The sequence below is a fragment of the Triticum urartu genome, chromosome 4A, assembly GCF_056163025.1.
Source record: "Triticum urartu cultivar PI428250 chromosome 4A, HENAU_Tu73, whole genome shotgun sequence".
NCBI lineage: Eukaryota > Viridiplantae > Streptophyta > Magnoliopsida > Poales > Poaceae > Triticum > Triticum urartu.
Window position 1 is genome coordinate 213,281,704 of NC_141876.1, and position 25,325 is coordinate 213,307,028.

General features: G+C 40.8%; 1 protein-coding gene across 13 annotated transcripts in view; it reads left to right on the forward strand.

The window, feature by feature from the left end:
* The window catches only part of LOC125553805 (uncharacterized), a 37,999-nt gene extending 14,163 nt beyond the window's left edge, over positions 1–23,836 (forward strand). For 3 of the 13 annotated variants that reach the window (XM_087518144.1, XM_087518143.1, XM_087518142.1), the window contains 8 exons: positions 2,482–2,532; positions 3,155–3,262; positions 6,555–6,687; positions 6,769–6,931; positions 7,006–7,134; positions 7,219–7,413; positions 7,779–7,901; positions 17,269–21,067. In XM_087518144.1, the coding sequence (XP_087374270.1) occupies positions 2,482–2,532; positions 3,155–3,262; positions 6,555–6,687; positions 6,769–6,931; positions 7,006–7,134; positions 7,219–7,413; positions 7,779–7,901; positions 17,269–17,394 (1,028 nt within the window). In that variant the 3' untranslated portion in view covers positions 17,395–21,067. The other 10 variants (XR_015600736.1, XR_015600737.1, XR_015600735.1 and 7 more) reach the window with 10 other exon arrangements.
* The last annotated feature ends 1,489 nt before the right edge of the window (positions 23,837–25,325 follow it).

Consider the following 25,325-nt stretch of genomic DNA (forward strand, 5'->3'; position numbering starts at 1 on the left):
TATCCATCCTTCAACACATAACCAAGAAACCTTCGGAAATCATTTACCTCAACCTTCCAAAAGCATCTGTTATACGAGTTATGGCAATACTCCCAAACTCCCGCCCCAGTACTGGGTGGCGTCGAGGTTATCTCACCAACAACTACATAAAAGAGATTTTCGATGTCGGCGAAACTAAACTCAGGTATTCCAGAACTGCAACGATAAAATTGTGATGACAACACCTCGGAGCTCAACTCCCCGGGACACTGCCACAACCCCTAAATGTCAGGAGGCACCAAGAACAATGTTCCCGTCACAAAACCATCGAAACGATTCCAAGATACCCGCGTGATCCCAAATTTTTTTTAGTGAAATTTGAGAAGAGAAGAGTCAAAACTCTACGTAAGGATGCCTCACCAGAGCGACGAAGGGACTGAGGAGTAAAAAGAATTCCTAACTCTCTGATATATATAATCCTAAATGTCTCAAAACATTTTTCTAGACTCAACAACTCCAACGATTCGATCAAACAGGGGGCTCCTAAGGTCGGGGAAGGCTCTGATTACCAACTTGTGACGCCCTCGATGCGGCTATATCTCCCACGTGTCGAAGCACGACTTAGAGGCATAACCACATTGAAAGCAATGTCGCAAGTGAAGTAATCTTCACACAACCCATGTAATACATAAGGGAAAAGATACATAGTTGGCTTACACTCGCCACTTCACACAATACATGAATAAAGCATTACATCATCCAGATACAATCAGGGTCCGACTACGGAACCAAAATAAAAGAAGACTACCCCAAATGCTACACAGATCCCCGATCGACCCCAACTAGGCTCCACTACTGATCAACTAGAACGAAACGACACAAAGAACAAGATCTTCAACGAGCTCCTCCTTGAGCTTGGTTGCGTCACCTGCTCAGTACATTGGCACCTGCAAACTGGTTTTGGAAGTATCTGTGAGTCAAGGGGACTCAGCAATCTCACACCCTCGCAATCAAGACTATTTAAGCTTATAGGAAGGGTAAAAGGTATGAGGTGGAGCTGCAACAAACGACTAGCATATATGGTGGCTAACATACACAAATGAGAGCGAGAAGAGAAGGCAAAGCGCAGTCGAGAAAGTATGATCAAGAAGTGATCCTAGAACAACCTACGTCAAGCATAACTCCAACACCGTGTTCACTTCCCGAACTCCGCTGGAAAGAGACCATCACGGCTACACACGCGGTTGATGTATTTTAATTAAGATAAACTTCAGGTTTTCTACAACCGGACATTAACAAATTCCCATCTGCCCATAACTGCGGGCACGGCTTTCGAAAGTTCAAAACCCTGCAGGGGTGTCCCAACTTAGCCCATCACAAGCTCTCACGGTCAACGAAGGATATTCCTTCTCCCAAGACAATCTGATCAGGCTCGGCATCCTTGTTACAAGACATCCTCGACAATGGTAAAACAAGTCCAGCAACACCGCCCGAATGTGCCGACAAATCCCGATAGGAGTTGGACTATCTCATTCTCAGGGCACACTCAGATAGGTCAAGCTACGAGTAAAACCAACCCTCGAGTTGGCCTGCAGGCTGCCCCGCAGGCTGCCAGGTCACATCGGACAACACCGGAAGCGAAGAGGGGAAGGAGGATGGACTAGGTGGGTTGTGGCGAGACTGCGAGGGGGGGGGGGAAGAGAGAGAGAGGGCCCGGCATCTGTTTCCGGAGACCGAAAACGTCCGACATTAGACCGACTATAATGTCGCTATAGTTATCTGTTGGGCTATCAAACGAACTCCGAATGCGATGAAACTTGGCAGGCGGCCTACCTACAACACAACAACACCACATGCCAACTTTCAACCCATTCCGAGAACATTTTCCGGCCACTTATAAAATACTATTTCAGACATGCCTCGGGCGCGTGCAAGTGTGTCTGGGCTCAGAACGGATAACGGACGGAACTGGGGGAACCCGGACTAATGCAAGTTTCGAAAACATGATGATGCAATGCACATGATGACATGACAAGATGCGACACGCTAGCAAAATACAAGGCAAAAACAGCGAATAACTGGAGGACACCTGGCACAACGGTTTCGGGGCGTTACAGCATTGATTTTTGCAAAATAAAAAATACTTCTCTTGCTTCATGCCCATCTCTTCTAAAAATTTCTCATCCACAACACTGGTTTACAAGCATCAACCTCATATTTGTACTCGGCTTCTATGGTTGTTGCAGAAACACATTTATGTAATTTTGATTGCCATGACACTACTCCCCCTACATAAGTTGTTAGGTATCCAAAGGTTGACCTTCTAGGATCGATGTCAGCACAACAATCTCCATATCCATTGCCTTAGAGTCCAAGATTACAACTTCCAAAGCATGAACACGATGTAGAAGTTCCTTTGAGATACTTGAGAATCCACTTCATTGCTATCTAGTGAGCTTTACATGATTTTGTTATGAAGAGCTAATAAATTTAAAACCGTAGGCAATGTCATACCTAGTGCACGCCATGGCATACATCAAACGCAACATACTGGTACGCACTTAAGTCATTTGTTTTTTCCTTTCTTTCTTGTAGGTTATTGTCCAATAGCCAAATTTTTATGGCTTGCTAGTAGATATTTAAATGATTTTGCATACTTCATATTGAACATTTCAACTACCTTCGCAATGTGTCTTTTATGTGAGAGGCAAATAGGCTTCCTTGATCTATGATGGTGATCTTCATGCCAACTATTTGCATGGTTGGTCCCAAATCCTTCATGGCAGATGATTTACTCATTGCCTTAGTAAGGAGAGCAATCGTCTTGTGCATTTTCAAACACATGTCATTAGCATATAGCAAGATAATAAGAAAATCAGCATGGAAACACCACTTAATGAGGACATAATGCCTAAGTTGTGATTTGTGGTAACCAAAGTCAGTCATAAAAGACTCAAAATTCTTGTACCACTACGCGGAGCTTGCTTCAAGCCATAGAAGGACTTTTTTAATTCCACAAATATGCTCCTTGCCTACAACTATGAATCCTATTGACTGGTCCATATATATCTTGACCTCTATGCCACCATTTAAGAATGCTCCAAGGTGTTAGTATCATATAGAAAATTCATCTCGTCCTATATGGCTTCCAACCATTCATTCTTGTGTGTATCAGACATTGTCCCAGTTGCATCGCTCTTCACCACATATAGATATGGTGGATGCTTGCATGAAGGCACTCAATCTCTCCCACTTCCTTTCTCCTACACTGGTGATGAATCAGGTGAACTGTCATTAGCTTCATCATTCCCATCATTATCAGGATTATTAGAGGCTCCTCATCACTTTGACATATACTTCCTTGGATAGTTGCATGTCCATTGTCTTTAGTGTCATCATCTCGTCCATGATCCCCATGCATGACAAAAAGGGGAATTGGATCCATGTTAAGCTAAGATTTGGTGGTCTTTGGCTTCTCTGGTTTCCCACTAACATTTACTATTTCAATTTTCTCAAACACCATCTTCACTTCTTAGAATCCTTCTATTTGTTAGATCCCTCAAACTATAGCCATACTCCTCACTCGGCTGGCTGAGAAAGCTGCATTTCTTTGTCTTGCTATTAAGATTGAATCTCGCATCCATTGGTATGAGCACAAATGCACTACAACCAAAGACCTTCTGGTGATTGTAATATACCTCTTTCCCTGACCAAATTGTTTGAGGAATATCACCAACAAGAGGAACTAAGCAACATAGGTCAAAAACATAAATAAATTTCATGAATCCTTTAGTGTAATATTAGGTAGTTTAGCACGAGATATTATTAGTACGACTCTTTCCGCAATTGTCCTATTCATTCTCTCCAAAGATCATTGACATAAGATGTTTTTGGTGGACTCTTCTCAAGCATGATGCCATACTTTTTATGGTGCCTTTCTAAATGGCCTTCGTGTCAACACCATTGTATGATACCACACATTGTAGCATCCTACGAGTTTCACTTTCCACTTTGGTAGGAAAATCCTTGAAGATTCTATCACGCAATGACTATTTTCAACACAAAACAAAAAACTTTTCTAGAACGGTCAACAATGAATGTCAAAATGATATTGCTCCACTAATGGGTTTTAAGTCATGGAGCAAACATGCACAATATCAAGAACATTCACACAGGGTTGAGGGATTGTAAATATGCAAGCCTAAGTTGTTTTCCGGAAACACAATGTTCATTGGGTTTCAAGTATATAGCTTTCAATTCAGCAAGGTACTTCCATGCTAGGAAGAAAGTTAATGCCATTCTCACTCATAAGACCAAGCCTATTGCACCAGAAATCAATCGAGATTTCTTTCTCGGCAATGTTCAACACTTATATAGACAACATGGTTTTGGTCATATAGAGAAAACCTTGCCCACTTCCTTGAGCAATAATCAAATAGCCTTTGGTGAGCTTCCACTATCCTTCGCCAAAATATCTAGGATGTTTGATATGACTAAGCTTGCCCACTAATAACAAATTCAAACTTATGTTTTGAACTTTTATAGCATCATTGTTCACCAACTTGCAACATTTTTGTTCCTCAATGCATATAGAGACTTCGCCAATAGCTTTCGGTGAACTACTATTTCCCGTAATCACTTTTTTGTAACATATGTTGTCTAGGATGTGCAATACTCATTTTATATGTAATGTGGGAGGACACACCAAACACATAGCTGAAATCATCGAATATCATGAACATCACTATAGAATGCTTCATCTTTAGTGACTAAGTAGTCTTCAACTAGTGAAGTTATGGCTTAATTGTTCCCAACATTTTTCTCGGTTTTCTTTGTATGTTTACTCTCGACAAACTCTCTTTGTATGTCATGACGTTCCACAATTAAAGCAAGTAATTTCTTTTATCTATTTTGACTCTGATCTCCATCTCAATTTATCTCTACCTTATCGAACTCTTGTGTGACTGCATACTTGATTCTAATTCTTCACATCAATTTGATGCACATACACATTAAAAGAAGCAGTGCCATTCTTTCCCTTTTTCTTCTTTCTGGTATCTCCATTTAGCATATTGTTCTTCACCATCTCCAACGCGAGCTTACAATCTGGAGCTGAATATTTTTGGGATGCAAAAAAGTATAATCCAACTATTAAGGATGGAACCAATTAGCAACAATACTCACACATCATCCTCAAAATTGATCTTAAACATTGAGTGTTGATTTATATGGCATTAGGATGCATTCAGGTGTTCAATCACATTGTTGCCATCTCAGTAGACAAACTTAACAAGTATTTTGATCACCAAAGCCCTATATATATACATATGTCTTCCTCTCATATATATCCTCTAAACTCCGGCACATCTCATACACATTTTTTGATTTGCAACATGGTGGAATATATGGTGGTTAATGTGCGAACCATTCATACCTGTTCGATTTGTATGCATCACTTTCCATTCCACGTATATGACATTGTTGTGTATTTTATCTTTACAATTGGCTCCTTGCAAAAGGATGTCTTTCATAATGGGATACCATAGAGAGAAATGGGAAAAAGCATGGTTTATCATGCCACTTGCTGTGGCGCCTTATTCCATAGAAATTGTGAGCAAGCTCTTCGAGTACAATCAAAGAAATGGGATTAGCAATCTCGACGGTATACCTCTATCAAGAATTAGCATCCATATATGATCTAAACCTATAGTGGAAACAAAGCAATCTTGCACCAATTCTTGTACTAATTCAAGGATATGAGGAAAATAACTCTCACAACACACCAGACACACCACAAACATTGACTTGCATGAGCACCAGTCTTAACTACAGTAGTAATGTTAACAAACTAACACAAGATATTTCCATGGTAAAACCACAAGTTGTGATAAACTCGACGATCCAAAGTGACCCAATCTATTTACACTGTTATCAAGTGCGGTATACAACACTTTCTTCTCCATGTGGCACTAGATGTTCTTATACATGAACATATTTGGTTCTTTGATGACAAAAACAAGATTAGGTACTATGAGAGCTATAGATTGGAACAACTAACCAAACAACAGAGATACACAACTTGAAAGATATAAGGTGGTAGATCTATTCTTCACAACATTTGAGGAGGAATTTCCTTTTCTTGATGGGAAGATATTCCTTCAATCTTCATCTTCTTCGCATACTATCTTCGTTTTATCTTTTACTTCATCAACGGAGGCTAACCTGAAATTCATCACACCTCTTCGTAAACAGTTGTATATGAGGTTGGAAATTACCCTCCCTTGTTGTGCAAAATCCAAACTGACCATCGGTCATAACCCCAACTGGTAGTGGGATCTTGCACAAGTTTTGGCTGCCTACAAAAGCTTTAAATGTTAATTTCCTCGTATCTCACATGAGGAGGATATCCCAGTAGAAACTATAAAGCAACATAATAGATAAAGGAGCAATGCCAGGCAACCACATCGGGCCATACATTCTCAATTCAACATTTTTTTACATAAATAATTGATGGTAAAATTCCTATCTTTGCACCATAACGAACATGCATGCACCTAATAGTGTAAATAATGTAGGTGAATCGAAGAAATATGTCATCCATCCCCAGGGAGGGATGATGATCCCATTTGGAGGGGAAAAGCCCACTCCCGAAAGATGGTCACGGATTGATCCATCTGTCTTCAAGCTAAGGAGTGAAACATTCCTCAGGCATGAAAACCTATAGAGGAAAATCTAGTTGATAAAGGGGATGACCATACCAAACCTCTGATTTTAATTTCTGTTTTTCAGAGATAAGAAGAAATGTCCAGCTCCGAACTATGCCGCGTACTACCCAATAGGTGTTGACTTGTTTGCAAGCCCCAAGAAGGTTTCGCACATCGCCGAACACATTGATCTTCCACAAGTCAAATCACACGACAAGCTCCCATCACTTTTGATCGTCAACATCCAGGTATATCTAATAGGTATATATAGTTTCTCATCTTTGTCGCTCTGATCTTCATTTCCTTTTTTCTACAACCACAGATACCTACCTATCCTGCTGCTATGTTCCTCGGGGACAGCGATGGAGAAGGGTTCAGCCTTTGTTTGTACTTCAAAATCTCAGAGTACTTTGACAAGGAGGTTTCAGAGCATTTCAAGGAATCCATCATGGTGAGTGCCTTCTCAAGTCAACATACTAATGTTGTAATATTATAACTTCTTTATAGTGAGTTCTATTAATGTTTCTTTTGGCAGAGATTTCTTGAGAATGAATGTGAGAAGGTGAAAGGGTTTGCATCAGAATCTACAATGGCATATAGAGATCGTTTGAAAATCATGGCTGGATTGGTTAACCCAGATGATCTTCAGTTGAGTTCCACAGAGAAAAAGCTTGTCCAAGCATACAATGAGAAGCCAGTCCTCTCCCGCCCTCAGCATAGTTTTTATGAGGTTAAGAAACAAATTCCTTTTCATATATTATTAGATGGACACGATTAAATATTATAAATATTATGTGTGTGTATGTGTTTTTATCTTTTTTCAGCCCAAGAAACTAACAAAATAATTCAAAACTAATAAATAATTTCATAACGTAGTAGATTTTCAAATATGCTCAATAGATAGTAAATTTCCTCTTTAAATTTCATAACTGAACATAACCACATAATGATAAATAAGTAAATTGTAGAAACATTATTAGGCGGGTTAAAACCATTTCATTATTCTCTACATTGTTTCAATGTTTGTAAATATAATAATAAATTGGGCATTATACTAGTGTACATGAAATTAAGTGTTTTATCTCTTATAACCAGGGTGAGAACTACTTTGAGGTAGATCTTGATATACACCGGTTTAGCTACATTGCAAGGAGGGGACTGGAATCATTTAGGGAACGCCTCAAGAGTGGCATCCTTGATTTGGGTTTGACAATTCAGGTAAGTTGTTTTTTCCATCTGTAATTACTCCATTTGCTTCAAAACACATGTCATTTTAGTTGACATAGACTACGAGATACAAATTTTATATATTTATAATGGTCGGCAAAATAGAGTCAAACTGCACACTTTTCAGGAGTTCGTCCTTTTAAGAGCGGTTAGCATTGATTAGAGGTTTCACACCTTTCAGACCATTTACTGATGTATTTCATGAATAGTCAAACAAGTTGGTATGTTACCATATGTGGAGAGAGAGAGAAAGAGAGAGAGTACAAGAACACCATGACGCATGTAAACATCAAGATGCAAAGCTATTGATTGGGATACACAACCGTAGCGAGCACTCAAGCTAAAAGTCTAGGGCTAAATTTCGGGAAAGATAGTGACCATGCTGGTTGCCCCACTACGGACATAGAGACGAGCTTTGTTGCCGAGGATCAAAGTGAGTAGGAAGATGGAAGGCTTCTCAAGATTGAATATGGATGCAATGCAATCTGTACAAATCCACCATGCTATTAGGACCACCAGGGAGGAGAGCCCCATGTGGTGGCTAGCCGACGAATTGTTGAAGGTCATAGTCCACTAGTCAATGAACTCTTAGCTATTTTCAGGGGGGGTCTTGGTTGAGCGGCACAAAGACAACATATTTTGACGTACTTGGTGCAATAACAGGCACCCTCTACCACATAACGGAATAGAAGTGACCGGCCAAATCATATCATCACTAACGCACCAGTGAAATGTTAGTAGTTCCGAGTCAGTGATGACTTTGCAATCATTGACGGGCCAAGAGGCCTGTTAGTGATGATGAATACTAGATATGGGCTATCCTGTCAATGGTAACAATCCCAATGCAGCAAGCAGTGGAATATCACCGTCAACCTCTATGTAGAGGCAGACAGTGATGTCAAATTCTGGCTGGCAGTTTTTAGCTGCACTGCTATCATTCTCCTAGAAGTACCACAGTGTTCGTCAGCTACACAACAAGAACAACAAGAACAATAAGAACAACAACAACAACAACAACAACAACAACAACAACAACAACGAAGCCTTTTGTCCCAAACAATTTGGGGTAGGCTAGTGGTGAAACCCATCAGATGTCATGACCAACTCATGGTTCTGGCACATGGATGGCAAGCTTCCCTGAACCCCTTTCCATAGACAGTTTTTTGGTGATACTCCAGTCCTTCAGATCTCTCTTTACGGACTCGTCCCATGTTAAATTCGGTCTACCCCGACCTCTCTTGACATTACCAGCACGCTTTAGCCGTCCACTATGCACTGGAGCGTCGTAACATCAAATACAAAAAATAACATCAAATACAAATTACATATATAAAATCTATTATGTTGCATTTCATGGCATTCACATATATTTCTATCTTCATATACAAATAATTGCATATCATGATAATCACATTAGTAGATTTTCACTTAGAGGATTTTGTATCCTTCGTTTGCTACTTCTCAATAAATTTATGATGTTGCATTCAATATCGAGACTATTGAAGGAAATAATGTATGTTGAATTCCAATTGCCAGATATCAACACCCGTGGTAAAGCACGCTAAAAATATTTTGGAAAAATTTCTATATGTGTGTGTGTGTGAATTAAGTAGAACGATCTAGTTTGGAATAAATATACCATTGTCTTGCTAACAATTGCAGTTTCGAATAAATAGTTGGCGCAGTTGTAACAGGTAATCTTGCGAAGAATCAATATTTTTGTACGTTGCGATAGAAATTGAGAAAGTTCGGTGGCTAGACATTCTGCTTGCACTGTACATAGCACTTGTTAAAAGAACAACATGGTGAACGATGTCTCCCTGTTTGAAAAAAGAGCAAGGTATACTTAGCTAAACACAAATAGAAGACAACACTAATTATTTTTCAAGTATTCTAGCTAAGGAACCGATTGAACAACTCTAGGTAAATAAATATGACCTCCTTTCTCCCTAGCTTCTCCAAGAAGTAGGTGGGTGGCACAAAACAGAGAATACCATGTTGGTTTCGTTAATGTTCTTCATAGGACAAAACCAACAATATGATATTTTTGTGTACTATGATAGAAACAACTATATCTGTTCAAGAAGGAGTCCACATGAGATGAGAAGGAATAAGGTCAGAAGGAATACATTTAATAGTATATACAAACTTGGTGAGAGGATATGATAAAATTCTAACGCAGTCATAGGAAAATTCTTATATTTTCGGATTCTTAGCACAATGACATAGCAATCAGAACATTCATATTTCGTAACTTTTAGAACAATGGCATTATGATATTGAAACTACAACATGATTATTTTTGTAATTGCTCTGTACATTATCCCATAGTGATAGAGGCGAAGCTGTCCTGATGTTCTGATGAGAGGTAGCTATCATTTTTGGTGGAAGTCAACTTTAATGATCAGACTACGAACGTGCGAAGATTTCGTGCCTTAGCAATAGCTAGACCAGTACCGAGGGTTTATTGACCATGGAGGAGCATAAGCAACCTGACCATGAGGGTCTATTTCCTTCACGCAAAGGAAGAAAAAGCAAGAAACTGAGATAGAATCTGGATATTCCGAATTTAAGTGGAAAGCATTAAAGATCCAAGTGGGGTTCTGTGATGTTTTGATCTAGTCGTTTAACACAAATGAAAGTTGTGAGTTGCAAATATGGCGAACTTCTAATCTAAAAAAATCCCAACTATTAATTGACACCCTAAGTGTTTTATTTATAGGGAGGCAAAGGAGAATTTCGTCCACCCTTGGCAAGGTGGAACTAAATTTTGTCCTAAGTCATTTTATCGATTAATACAAACTCTGGAAACAACCTGTTAAATCTATTTCAAAATTAAATGGGCTTGGCCAAAAAATAATGTGGTGTGGCACCTAAAATAAACAAAGGATGATTTTTTTAAAGTCAATCTTGTATATTTCGTCCATGTATTTTTATGTCATCATGGTGGCTACAAAGTGCTGTAAACTCCATTCTTGTTCACTTTGCGCGTGCCTTCATCTCGACACTTGATCATACTCCACTGTTCATCCTTCTTGTCCATGCTAGGCCCTTAATTTGTAAACAAAACAAATGTATCCAATTTAGGCGACATCATATTCTCATGAAATTTAGAATAATTAGTAAGAAAAAAAGTAATTGGTATTTTAATCTGTATGCCTAAGCTCTACTAATTGATCTAACATCGGTAGTAGCAGTGGTTGTGGGTGTAACTGTGGTAGTGATGTCCTCATCACATAGAAATTACAACCCCATGTTTTTTTTAACTCTCACCATATACAATTTAACATGTGCATTGCCATACAGTGATATAGCACAATGACAATTATTCATATTGTTGCCACATTAATATGATGTATAGCACAATTCATATTGGAAACAATATATTCACAAAAAATAGCTTAGGCATTAACACAAAACATATGAGTGTACTGAAATTCACCATCATGGCTATTGTCGCGGACAAAGAACATGGAAGTGATGCCGAAGTGAATGACAACGCACAACGGTGCGAGAGACCTGGCAACACCAGGCGCACACTAGGCCTCTTACGGGTACACATGGGAACACACATGACGAGCACACATGGGCACCAAGGTCATGGCACGTTGATGACGATTCACCATTGATGGTGTGCAGCAATGATGCGGTACCGTAAATTTTGTGGCGAGGAGGTCAGGAGATGGTGCCACCAGGCACCAAGTAGGATAGGGGACAATGTGGCATAGTGGCAGTGATATGGACAATGTGGTGGGGCATACATCACCATTGATGGTGTGCGTCAATGATGCAGTACCGTCAATTTTGTGGCAAGGAGGTGAGGAGATGGTGCCACCGGGCACCAAGTAGGAAAGGGGACAATGTGGCATGGTGGCAGTGATATGGACAATGCGGTGGGGCATACGTCAGTACCAGATATCTCAATAGGGTTAAGTATTTAGAATGGCATTACAATAGTATGAGTATCCGTCCCTCGGCAGTCTTGCTTTGTGGCAGGTTAGTGAGATGGCAGTAGCACTGACTACCACATAAGACTGGTAATTATCAGTGATCTAGGGCATAGGAATTTTAGTTTTCTAATGGTTGAAAATAGTGCCAATACTATTGATTTTAATCTATAGGTTACGTACAAGTTGTTTTTCATCTGATGTTATTATTATTGTAGGTTCTATTCCATGCATGTAAAAATATTTATATATCGGCCATGAGAGGGGGCGGTCTCTTGTGTTTAGAAGTGAGGTGTGTCATTCGATTATGAGAAATTTATGATATTTCGAGGGAAGATTAACCAAACACATTTATTTTCCTCCTCTAGATAATATGGTGTGATTTGAATGCACTTCTTCTTTCATTATCTTTGATCTATAATTCAAAACTCGATGTGTAAATGTAATTTTTGCTGTGAATAATTAATCAGACATACTTGATTGGACTTGAATGAAACTTGGTCGAAATGGATTACACAAAGCGAATATTACAAGATAAAATAAATTAGATCCTTACTAAAAATATCTACTATTTATACTAGGCACTTCTTTTCCTCCACCTTGACACCCACGCCGAAGTCGTGGGCTCTCTCTATTCGGCCCAAGGCCAGTTATACAGTCTCTTGTGACACTACCATCTCAGCTTTAGGCTAACTATAGTTTTCACGGTCGGGGCCTATAGCTGCTTCCACAGAATTGCGGGCCTTCGCATCTATTGATATTGACTCTATGCATAATTTTTCGAGGCTGGCGATTGTGTCATTGCATTGACGAGCTTCCACCTATGGACGCTTGTCCTCCTCCCACTCGACCGTAAAGGCTTCACACGATGCCGACTGCTTGTCCATTGGTCGTCATCTCCGCTAGAGGCTGGTGTGCGTAATGATCTAACTACACGTTAAAGACCAAGAACTTCCTGGTTCATCTAGCCTGTTCGGGCTCTGCGGTGACAAGGCTTGACGTGTCATTAGAAGTGTTGTAGATTAGTTAGAGTAAGGGAAGGAAAAGTGGAGCCTTTGATAATATATCACTTCGATGGGGGGAGAGGCAGTGAGGCAACAAAGATGAGGGGTGATGGAAGTGCCATTACTCCATATATGTATAGTTGGAGACAATGTGGGAATTATCGTTGCTAGTCAAACAGGTGTTGTCACGTCATGAGAATCATCACCTGTTCAATCCTGCACACTAGGTACCCATGTATGCACATATAATTGAGGACACATGAATGCGCCTCCATTCACATCCCAATTGATCAACGTAGGAAGGAGGCCAAACAAATTCTAGAGACACACCAAGACACCAACTAGGAGTTTAGTGATGAGTTAATATAAAGGACCACCAAACAATGGACGGTCATACATGTTAAAATTTAATTCAAGAGAAGCAAACCAAGGTGTAAGATGAACTCACCACTAATCGGCCTTCTCATGAATGGGTATTGTTAACTATCGATCAATGATAGGTGCGAGTGCTATTAAGATTTGAGTAGTTACCTGACGACTAGGTTGTCCATCCTCTTTGCGTGCTGACCATATAGCACGCAACTAGTGGCATGTGGTAGTCCATGAAAAAGAAAGCGGTCAGCAGTCCATCAACACGTCTGAAGGGCTAAATAGATACCAAGTTCACCGATTGAGCTGCCATTGATTCTGATTAGTTGTGTCTGCGAACAATGCCTCATAGCAAGATTGGGCAGGTAGTGTTTGTTGTGCCAGGTAGTAATTTCCCTCAAGTGGATGACATTGAGGTTAACTAAACCAATAAGAACGCTTGAACGTCAATGATTAGTACCTACATAGAACTACGGTACTTGTCTTGGTCCCCCAACGAAAAGAGTGAAATTGTAAATCTCATTGAACGGTGAATAAATTACAGATGTGTATCGACAAAGTTATTTCTATAAATATTACCATACGTGCCATAATTGCACATAGGCATCATTTTCAGACTTATATAGACCATAACCTAACTATATCTATAGCTAATATTCTACCCCAAGACCGATATCTAGTATGCATCTTAAAGGTATTAAATAACACAGAGCATTGCATTAAGCATGATGACATTATATAGATAATATATTGTGTTTACCCCCGTCCACCACCAGGACAACTAATCAACTATGTTTTTATCCTAGGTGGAAACAATACACTACAAAACTTTTCCACTTCCTGTCACTATAGTAAATTACTTGCAAGGTTGAACCCATCTAACGTAGACAACCCCCTCTTGAACATCATTCACCTAAAGATGGAAAGTGCAATAGTCATAGATCCAAGAGCATACATGTCTATAATTTAAGCATCATGGAACTCATATGAACCCAAGAATCAAATATGTATTGATCCTATCATGAAGTGACCGTTCATCACAAAATAAGGAATGGAACACCAAATTACATCATATGGTTCAAAATTATGTAGAGCAGCTTCTGTCATTATTGTATTGAAGAAGAAGAAGAAGACTAAGAAGATAGAGAGAGATTGCAACTAGCTACTGTTAGGTACCATTGTCTAAACATAACTACTCACACCTAGACATGTTTGCACCAACATTGATGTATATGATCTCCACGCGAACCCACCTTGCTACTCCCTCCTAGACCGCACCAACCTATCGCCTAGGGCCTATAGGGGTCCCTAGGTGGGTCCAAGCCGCTCTGACTCTGTTTCTTCCCGCATCTTTGTGACATATATTATTACTTTTTTCTCATGGAAAATTGATATTTCTAGATGTCCAAAATAGGAAAAAAAATAGAAAGTAGCATTGAATTAATATGCTAGTCTAGAAAAAGGGAGAAGATGTTTTCAATACTATGTCATTATGATATAAGTGTAGCATGAAACAAGCAGAAATTGTAGATACATGCAGAACATATCAACATCCCAATCTTAACCCCTGCTCGTCCTTGGGCAGTTAAATGATCACAGAATAATGTTTGGTTGTAGAAATAAACGTACTCTTGCATTTCATGAATTCCTGATCCTATTGCCATATGTTACGAAAGAATGTCAAATTATATTGGAAACATAGGATGACTTGGTTTTCCTTTTATAATAGCAATCTAATCATAAACCAACCCAAGGGAAACCAAGTTACTTTGACCACGTAGTACCGTATCAGCTCATAATAGGTCATGCAATACTTGAGTGCAAGTCTAGCCATATAACTTTTACAACCGAACAAATAATAATAACAGGGGTTTATGAGAAGTCAAAAAGACATAAGAAAGTTTTGCACTACCTTGATTCCGCATGGAGACCTAGATCATTTGAGGAAGCTCATCATTGGAATATACAAGCCATGTTCTATTATTGAAGGAACCCCAACAAGTCTATGAAACATGAACTATATGACAACTCTATATACCAAATTCAATAGAGAAAGAGCTACTTTCAAGCACAAGTGTATACTAAGGAAAGGATAGTAGTGTTGCTCCCTCTCTCAATCGTCCATTTATTTTTTGGCATCCATGTTGTAATTTTTCTATATGTCTCAAGGTAGGAGCAACACTCTACAATGGTATAAAATACACCATAATTTACTTACAACTCAACCATGCCCAGCTAAACTCAACTCAAGTGAGAAAACTAATGATTATCATCATGTAGAAATTCTAATGTATGCCTTTGGTACTGTAACAGTATATCTAGGAATTGCCATAGACTTCCATGGTAGGTAGGTATGGTGGATATTTTGAGGAATATAATTTGTGGGGTTATGTGTTGGCGAACAGGAAGAATCCCTCCCACGAGGTTTGAATGTATCAACAAAGTAAGGACCTAGTCTCGATGTGAGAGTGGTAAATGCTCGATACTGAAGAAGCTAGCCAGATTGAAGGTAAAAGATGTAGTGTGGTATCAATCTCATATTAGTCATAAAGAGCTAAATCATTTATAATGAAAATTATATAGTATTATCATAAATATTGCATCAGTAAGAAACTATCGGGGGCGTTGGTAGTTTGGCGCTGCTTAGGCCCATTTTCGTATCTCAACCTAAACAAAATTGTTGGTTTACTTACAACTGCCCCCCAACTTGGAATTCATCGCAATACTAGAGGTTTCCAACCAACATTCCATTAATTAAGAAAGGTAATGATCCCATATGATCGTACAACAACTCCTCACTATTGTAGTCAACCACTTTTACTAACTCATCCATTTATTACTCCCACTTTACCTCAAAACTATTTCAAAGGATCCTATTTTACCTTTATGACTATACACTTGCCCATGCAACTTATAATCATACCCTTAATGCATACACATTAATGTTATTACCGAGGTATTAATGGCATGCCAATTACCAATTTCTACTCAACTATCTAAACAAATATAAATGAAGCAACAGAGTGTTCAAAATGTGTTTCTAACAAGACTCATGCTTTAACAAGAATAAGTAAAGCAAAGAAGCAATTCTACAATCATATGACCATGCATGGGATCTTACCAAGCATATTTATTCAGGTGTGATGATTTTTTAAGATCAGCATGCAAAATGAAAACAAAATGACACTCCTAGAATAACACATGTCATGTGGATAAATAGAAACATTGGTCGAACCGAGACAAACCGATAGTTGTTGTTGAAGAAAGGGGTCTTCCTTGGGCGTCCCAAAGATTAGATACCTGAGACTTTTTGAATACTTCCTTGAGGAGCCTTTGAAAACCCCAATATTGAGATTAGCCTCTCATTTTTCTCCTTGTATCACTATCTCGCCTGGGTTTTAACAACTTCAGACGCATAGAACTTATAGAGAAATTGTGACATTGGTTATTTATAAATAATACTTAAATAAAACCATTACTTTCCAAAAAAAATTGAAGAAAAATATAATTATCATTATCTACTATGTGGCAAACAATCCTAGCACTCCCATAAAATTGCAAATATAAAAGTTTTTTACTACTATCAAAAGAGTCTATCAAAATAAGGAAATCTATAAATATGCAAACAATATCCATGCTTACTATCTAAAGGATTCACAATTATATTAGAAACTGATGAATTGATCTCACTTTTTAGTAGAAGCAAACATTTGTTTCAACGCTAGAACACAAAAATTTCTAACTGAGAAAGGTAATGACAATTCTTGGCATTTTGTTAAGAAAAATAACAGAAAACAAAGTTGTTACAAAAAAGAACAAGCCCATTGAAAAATAAAAGAAACAAAAATAAAACATAGGTTGCGACCTACAAGCGCTTTTCTGTAATGCCTTTTATCTAGGCGTAATGTTCTCCGTATAATTTTTTGAGTTTTTGTCGGCATTCTTGAAAGAGTCCTTACTAGCAGATGTATTTTTCATAGGAGGTCCTTTCAATATTTTAGTAGCACTCTGACATTTAAGATCCTTTCCTCCATGAAGTTTAAGGTTACGAACTTCTTTCGGTGTGTTGATACAAGTGTGGCGAGTTCTGGCACCAATGGTAGAGAGGGCACTTTCACAACGAGCTTGGTGAAGAGGTGTATACGGCTGATGGATCGATATTGAAAAGTGAATCTGCCTAGGGATTCTTGTATAATGACAGCTTGGTAAAGTCGTTGGAGCCCCATGCCGGTTCATGTCGTAGAACTTTCTTGAACGCCTCACAAAGTCCAATTTTATTATACTCCTTCAACTAACAAGGAACTTGGCGGTGTACCCTTGCACTCGAACTCCACTAGGTCAAAAACCTAGGATCAAGCTCCTGCATTGCAAGGGAGAAATCATGCTCATCTAGCGTCCACAAGAGATGAGATAAATGGGGGAAGAGGACCTACATCATGTTGGCAACATTACACACAATGGACTGGCCAATAATGATTTCTAAGATCCTATTTTTTGTTTATGATGTGATGTAGACAAACAACCAGTTGGTGTCGCCATCCTGAAGCCATGTGAACCACACATGTTTACCTGGCATACTATGACTTAGAGGAAGGCGAGTTCGAGGTAGGTTCCTTTGAGATTTTGTTGGATCCATGCTTGAAAGGCATAGAGTGGTTAGATATATTATGAGGTGTCAAGACAACCAATAATCTCGCGGGATATGAGCAGCTGTAGGGAAACATTTTCGATCTTCTTGGCTCTCCAGGAACAAAGTTGTTGAGTGGTGGTCACGAGTTGGGAGACAATGCAGTAGAATGGGTCCAGCTTAGCAGCCATCGAACTCCATGTTTCTATCACCACTTGATGAATCCCATCAATCGTAGGCTAGTCCTACTCAAAGCGGAAGTGGCATGCATGGTGGTACTATAAGCACAGTTGACGATCCGCTGGCAGTGGTGGGAGAATACCCTTACAAGGGAGTAGATCAGGCTTCGGTGGTGTAGCTCTTCCTAGCTGTAGGTACAATTTGCTTCATTGATGTGCTCAACGGAGGGAGCATAGCACCAGGCAAGCCACCCACCCAAGAGGAGAGGTCATCGTTCTAGATGATAAAAGACGATTGCACCACTTGAAGAGGTAGATCCATAAGACAAGGAAGTCAAACCACCTCTAAGGCGACAAATTGGTAGTGCACAATAGGCTGGAAATAAGGAAGAGTGCACCCACACACTACATGGCTGAAGTGATAACAACTCCTTTACCAGTCGCCTAGCGACCAGAGACATTATGGCGCATGTCGTTGAACGTGTGGCACTCATCGACCGGTGGGTGGGGCGACAATGATTGCGGTTTGTTGCGACTTTCCAGGTGTACTTGGGTTGTTTTCCATCACAGAGGACCGAATGTAATTTAACCTCGGCTATGGATACAGAGTGATCAGAGATGTGTCTGGTGTGTGAGCACCTCCGCCATTAGGGACATAGGGGCATGTCCAATAGTCAGTTTTGGTAGGAGGGCTTATACTATAAGAGCACATAGAAAATGATGATAGAGCCAACACAGCTCCATCAATAGGCTAGTGGGGGTGTGGGATAGCTCCACGGGTTACCATGCGGGATATGTGGGAGGAGGTGGGTTGACACCGAGGCCAAAAGTGGCTACCGACTAGGGCTAGAGTGGCTCCCATGAATGAATTATTCATATGTTTGACATATGGGATATTCAGGTATGTATTTATGAGCACGAAGATTATTATTCCTACAATTGGTACATTACGTAAGGCACAAAGGCATGAAGGATGAAAGAACAGACATCAACAACTTATATGTCCTTCACTCTTTAGTTTGCTCAATTTGAGCATATTATATAGGGCACCGCTAAGTGTCAGCTTAATGTCCACAACCCAAATCGGTTGACCAAAAACCAATGATTAATCCCTGGTGAGAGTTGGATATCTTTCACCACAAACACATAGGATAAATAAATAACTGCCCTATGGGGGACGCATCCCACACAAATAGCGCACCTGGGAAAGTGACACCCTTGTTCTTGGGCAAGAGATGTAGACTCCCATGACGCTCCCCTGACCAATTTGCTCCCAGCAGCCATCCACAATAGTTGCACCACTAATAGCTCCCAATCACCCCCGCCATGTCATCGGGCAACTTAGCCCTTGCCTCGTTGTCGCAGCTTTGTGCATGGCATCTTCGTCCACCAATTTTAGCTCATCGCAGCTACATTCGTCGTATCCACCATGGATGACTGTCTAGTTCCCCGCATTTTGGGTACCGAGTGAAATTTCATGATCCCACGCGGTTACCACGTTTACCGTTTCCCCTCGAGAAACACTCTTACCGAGCAAAATATCTCGAATATTTTGAAATTTTTGAATTCGAACGCTTAATGTCGGATTAAATAGGCGCCATCTCTAGTCGCGGGTTTGAGTCTGCCCTCTAGCATTTCTATTCTTTTTTACGAAGAAAAAGTTCAAAAATGCTGAAGCATCCAGGGATCGAACTCGCGAAGTAGGAGCAAGCGGAAGTTGTGGTGCATTAGCCACTACGCCAGGGCATTTCTAGTGAAACTCTAGAGTCAAATACGTATATATATCAACGTCAAAAATATTTGAATTCAAATTTCAATTTTAAATTTCATCTAATTTTTTTTCGGAATTTCGCGGTTACCGTGGTAACCGCAAATTGCGGTGACCCTCGAGAAAAAAGGTCCGCTTGGGATCCAAAGCCTTGCTAGTTCCTCGCATCAGCTGTCAAAGCTAGATGTAGCACCTAGAGGCACTGGTTCCAGCTTGCAGGCCATCGCTTGAAGCATCGTTGATGTTAGTTTCAACATCGTTTGATGTCGGTTCCAGCACCATCCACCAGCGGTCACATCTTTTGGTGTTGTCGGTTGTAGTATTCGGCGTAGATGGGATCGGAACTCGGAGCCCACTATAAACCCAGTCGCAGCACACCCTACTTCTAGTTCCAACATCCTGCACCAGCCATCACCACCCCTATAGCCATGCGTTCGCAACATGCATCGCTACTGGTTCCATCACCCATGTTGTGTGTTCCAATATACTGAGTTGTCCGATTCAACACCGTCGCTTCCCTTGGTCACCATAGTCACATCTTGGAGGAACCAAGGTTTCATCTTCTGTACTGGCTGGTCAAAAACTATGGTGACGGGGTTTGCAGATTCTTTGTCGAGGCTCATGCTCTACTCAAAATTCCCTTTGAGCTCTGGTCACTTCGAGGCAAAAGGGGGATGCCTAGGTGGGGGAGACTACTAGCGTCCCAGATGGTAAGAGGCAGGGCACACCTTCCCCTCCCCACTTCATCGTCGTCACATCCATCCTCTAGATAGTACCATGAGGGTGGAGCACCACTCCATCATGGTCGCTCTCATTGCGTGTGGGAGGAGGCACAGTAGTAGCGCTTCAATTGGTGGTATTGAAATGGCTCGTGGTCAGCATGGTGGCAAGAGAGCAAAGGATAGGTGTGCTAGGACAGGGCATGCGTGGTGATCAGGAGACAAAGAAGAAAAAGAAAAGTGAGATGGAAGTAAAATTATTGTGTTTCTTGGTGGAGGATAAAGAAAGCAAAGGAAGCTATGCCTCGGACCCACGACGTGGCCCAGATGTGTGCGACTGGCGAGGACGACCTTGCTCAGCCGACATGCAATCTTTTCCTTTTAGACAAGCTCTAAATGATTAAGGATCATATGCTTTACCGCGTGGACACATTATTTTCATGCCTGACCTTTCATAAATAAAACATAGATGACCAATGAACATTGTAAGAGGTGTCTCCATTTAGAAAGTAAAAAATTAGGTAGTTGTCCAAGACAAATATCATATTTCTTTTGTCTGACTTATTTTCATTTCTTTAGTTGATTTTATAATCATACTGCAGGCCCAGAAGCAAGAGGAACTCCCTGAGCAGGTCCTTTGTTGTGTTAGATTGAACAAGATAGACTTTGTCAATCATGGGCAAGTTCCAACGATTGTCGCATTCGATGATAAGTGATATACTGGATTGTAGCGGCTGCCTTGTGCAAGTTGTTGGAAGGCTAGATATGAAGATCTAGAGGAACAAAACAAAAATCAAAATTCCATGAGAATTATGCACCTCACATGTTCATTTATGCCTAATATATTCGCTATGTTGCCTGCTTTCATAGGCATGGATATTTTCTGATAGATAAAATATATAACTATAGCGGTGAAACATGTGAACTTCTCTTGCTTCGGTACTGCTTTGGCAAGATAATTCTTAAACTGTTTTTGTAATGATGCATATGATATACCATCTAGCAAATATTGGTTAGGCACAATATTTTCTTGTAAAACACTTCTGATGTAGGAGGAAACCATAGGTGGAGATCTTATTCACACTTGGTGGTGAGGAAGGAGAAATCAAGAGTAGAATCACATGAGGAACACTTAAAGCAACATCCAAGGTTACACATCTACCAATTCCACATACAGATACAAGATTCAAGATCCAAATCCAACAAAAGGAAATAGCATAGGATAGTTCTTCCCAATCCTGAGAGGAAATGAGATCTTGTTGATCGTCTTCTCCAATCCCTAGGGGAGGAGGTCTGGATATCCACTTTGGGATCTTCTCCTAAAGGAGGCCTTGATCTCCAAAAGGAGAGGTAGATAGGAGAAAAGTTCTCAAGATCTCATAATATGCTTTTCTAACCATACAAGGAGGAGCGGAAGGTCTATTCATAGCCTAGGGTGGAATAGACAGGCTGGTGGAGATATACAAGGCCACATCACCGATCTGCGTGTAGGCAAGGCCGGACGTCCGAGTGGGTGCCCGGATGATCTGGACACTTCGTAGATGATTTGGGTAGTCACCCATATGGTATGGCTATGGTCGTAGTGGCTAAGGACAGCCGGGCGTTCGGGACGCTGTCCAGATGTCCGAGCATCTTCCAAATGATCCGGGTAGGTTGCCGGATGATCCGACTTCGCGTAGAGGCTTTGGGTGTCCTCGGGCTTTGTAGCCGGATTGTCGCGGCTAGAAGCCGGATCATCTGGATGTACGCCGATCATCTAGGACGTTGTCCTAGCGTTCGGGTAAGTGTCAGAATTGCCTAATTTTTTTCTTCTTCACCAAGTTCTTCTTCGGCCATTGCTTGGCCTTGGTCCTTAGCTTCTCCATGGCTAGTCCCTTGGTACTTGAGCATAAAAAATGTCTTCATTTGATGTAGTATCCATGTCTCATGTGATTGAAGTTCAACAAGGAGGGAGTTGAACTCGGTTTCGATAGATCATGCACGAGCCCTAGTCATCGGTCCAATTGGTTTATTGGGTGACACTAGTAGAAAAAGGGTCAAACATGAAGCACATTAGTGCCAGTTTGAATTTGAGCCGGCACTAATGTGTACATTAGTGCCGGTTCTAACGGTGAGCCGGGCCGCTCTCATTAGTACCGGTTCGTGGCAAACCTTTAGCACCGGTTCATGCCACGAACCGGTACTAAAGTGAGTGGTGGCTAGATGTTGTCAGTCCGGGGCCCCTCCAGCTCCTTTAGTACCGGGTCGTATCACGAACCAGTACTAAAGGTCGTCCTACATAGACCCTTCATCCACTCGAGCTCGCTCTGTTCTTCCCCTTTCCCCTCTCCTCTCTGTTCTTTCCCCTCTTCCTCTCAAGCTCATCACACATTTTGCCCATGATTTGAAGGCCCCCATCCATTCAAATGATCACAAAGGTTAGCAACTCTTTCCTTTCATCTCTCATTGCTAGATTAGCTCATGCAATGCTTTATATAGTGATTGATTTTTGAGTTTAGTAATTTGGGAGGAATTATATATATGTGCTAGTATTTGATTTATATGCAATTTGAGGTCAAAAATAACACTTAGTTTTGCATATGTAGGTGTGGTTTACTTAGTACCTTCTAAATCTCCGTCATAACAACCGTCGATCGCTCGCAACGTCCCGTCGCCGGCACCACCTTGTGGTGAGCCTCTTGTTCATGAAGTTTTATATATAAAAATGATGTTTGTGTGATTTGGATATATAGTTACTCGTATAATTATCTTACCCATACGTTGTTTGTTATGCATAGTGCCATGGTTTTGATATCCGTCCCCATCGGCCCTCGTCCGGGTTATGATTCGGATGTGGTATATTCTGTTTTAAAACTATTCATTGCATTTCGTGTTTATGACAAATTATGCCCATCAAGTTGACATAGATATTTGTATGTAGGAGGTAGTTGAACCCGATATTCCAACCGACCCTATTGTCGAGAGGTTAAATTTAGTTGAAAGAGAAAACGAGGATTTGAAGGAAAAATTGAAAAGAATTGAGGGGGAGAAGATGGAATTGGAGTTGCATGTTGCCGATGTCGTCGATGATCACAAGATTAAGATGGAGAAAATGCGCTTGAAGATTAGAAAGATTAGAAAATATGCCATTCATAGTGAGGCTTGGTATCATTATGCTGTTGGATCAATTGTTACCTTAGTTGCGATCTTGATCGCATTTGTTGTTGCATTTAAATTCTTTAGCTAGAGAGTTATTTGTTTGTTGCATTGAAGTGTTGTATGCTCTTTATGTATGAACTTTATGTATGAACTTTATGTATTGTATTAATTTGATGTTTTCGGTGCTGTGTATTGAAGATGAGCCGGCAATGGATGTACGATGACCGATGCTCTCCCGACTTCATTAATGGCGTGCGTACTTTTCTGCTTGCGGCTGACGCAAACAAGCGAGCGGATGGTTTTATGCATTGTCCATGTGCTGGCTGTAAGAATGGTCGCAATTACTCTACATCAAGAACCATTCACGTCCACCTGTTTGAGTCCGGTTTCATGCCCCACTATAATGTTTGGACAAAGCATGGAGAAAGAGGGGTTATGATGGAAAACAATGAAGAAGAAGAGGACGACGACAGCTATCCTGGCCATGGGTTCCCTGAATACGATGATACAACAATGAGGGAAGAAGCTGAGCCGGTAATGCGGGAAGAAGCTGAGCCGGCAATGCGGGAAGAAGCTGAAGAAGAGGCATCAGATGAGCCCGTTGATGATCTAGGTCGGGCCATTGCCGATGCAAAGAGAAACTGCGCAAGTGATTTGGAGAAGAAGAAGTTGCAGCGCATGCTAGAGGATCACAAAAAATTGTTGTACCCAAATTGCGAAGGTGACAAGAAAAAGCTAGGCACCACACTGGAATTGCTGCAACGGAAGGCAGAGAATGGTGTATCTGACAAGGGATTTGGAAAGTTGCTGGTAATGATAAAGGATATGCTTCCAAAGGACAACGAATTGCCCGAGAGGACGTACCAAGCAAAGAAGGCTGTCTTCCCTCTAGTGTTAGAGGTGCAGAAGATACATGCATGCCCTAATGATTGCATCCTCTACCGCCGTGAGTACGAGGATTTGAATGCTTGCCCAGTATGCGGTGCATTGCGCTATAAGATCAGCCGCGATGACCCTGGTGATGTCGAGGGCGAGCACCCCAGGAAGAAGATTCCTGCCAAGGTGATGTGGTATGCTCCTATAATACCACGGTTAAAACGTTTGTTCCAAAACAAAGAGCATGCCAAGGGGATGCGATGGCACAGAGAAGACCGTAAGAAAGACGGAAAGTTGAGAGTACCCGCTAACGGGTCGCAGTGGAGAAAAATTGAAAGAAAGTACGGGAAGGAGTTTGCAGATGACGCAAGGAACGTATGGTTTGGTCTAAGCGCAGATGGAATTAATCCTTTTGGGGAGCAGAGCAGCAACCATAGCACCTGGCCTCTGACTCTATGTTTGTATAACCTTCCTCCTTGGTTGTGCATGAAGCGGAAGTTCATTATGATGCCAGTGCTCATCCAAGGCCCTAAGCAACCCGGCAACGACATTGATGTGTACCTAAGGCCATTAGTTGAAGAACTCTTACAACTGTGGAATGGAACAGGTGGACGTGCGTGGGATGAGCACATGGGGGGAGAATTTGACCTAAAGGCGTTGCTGTTCGTGACCATCAATGATTGGCCTGCTCTGAGTAACCTTTCAGGACAGACAAACAAGGGATACCGCGCATGCACGCACTGTTTGGACGATACCGACAATATATATTTGGCTAATTGTAAGAAGAA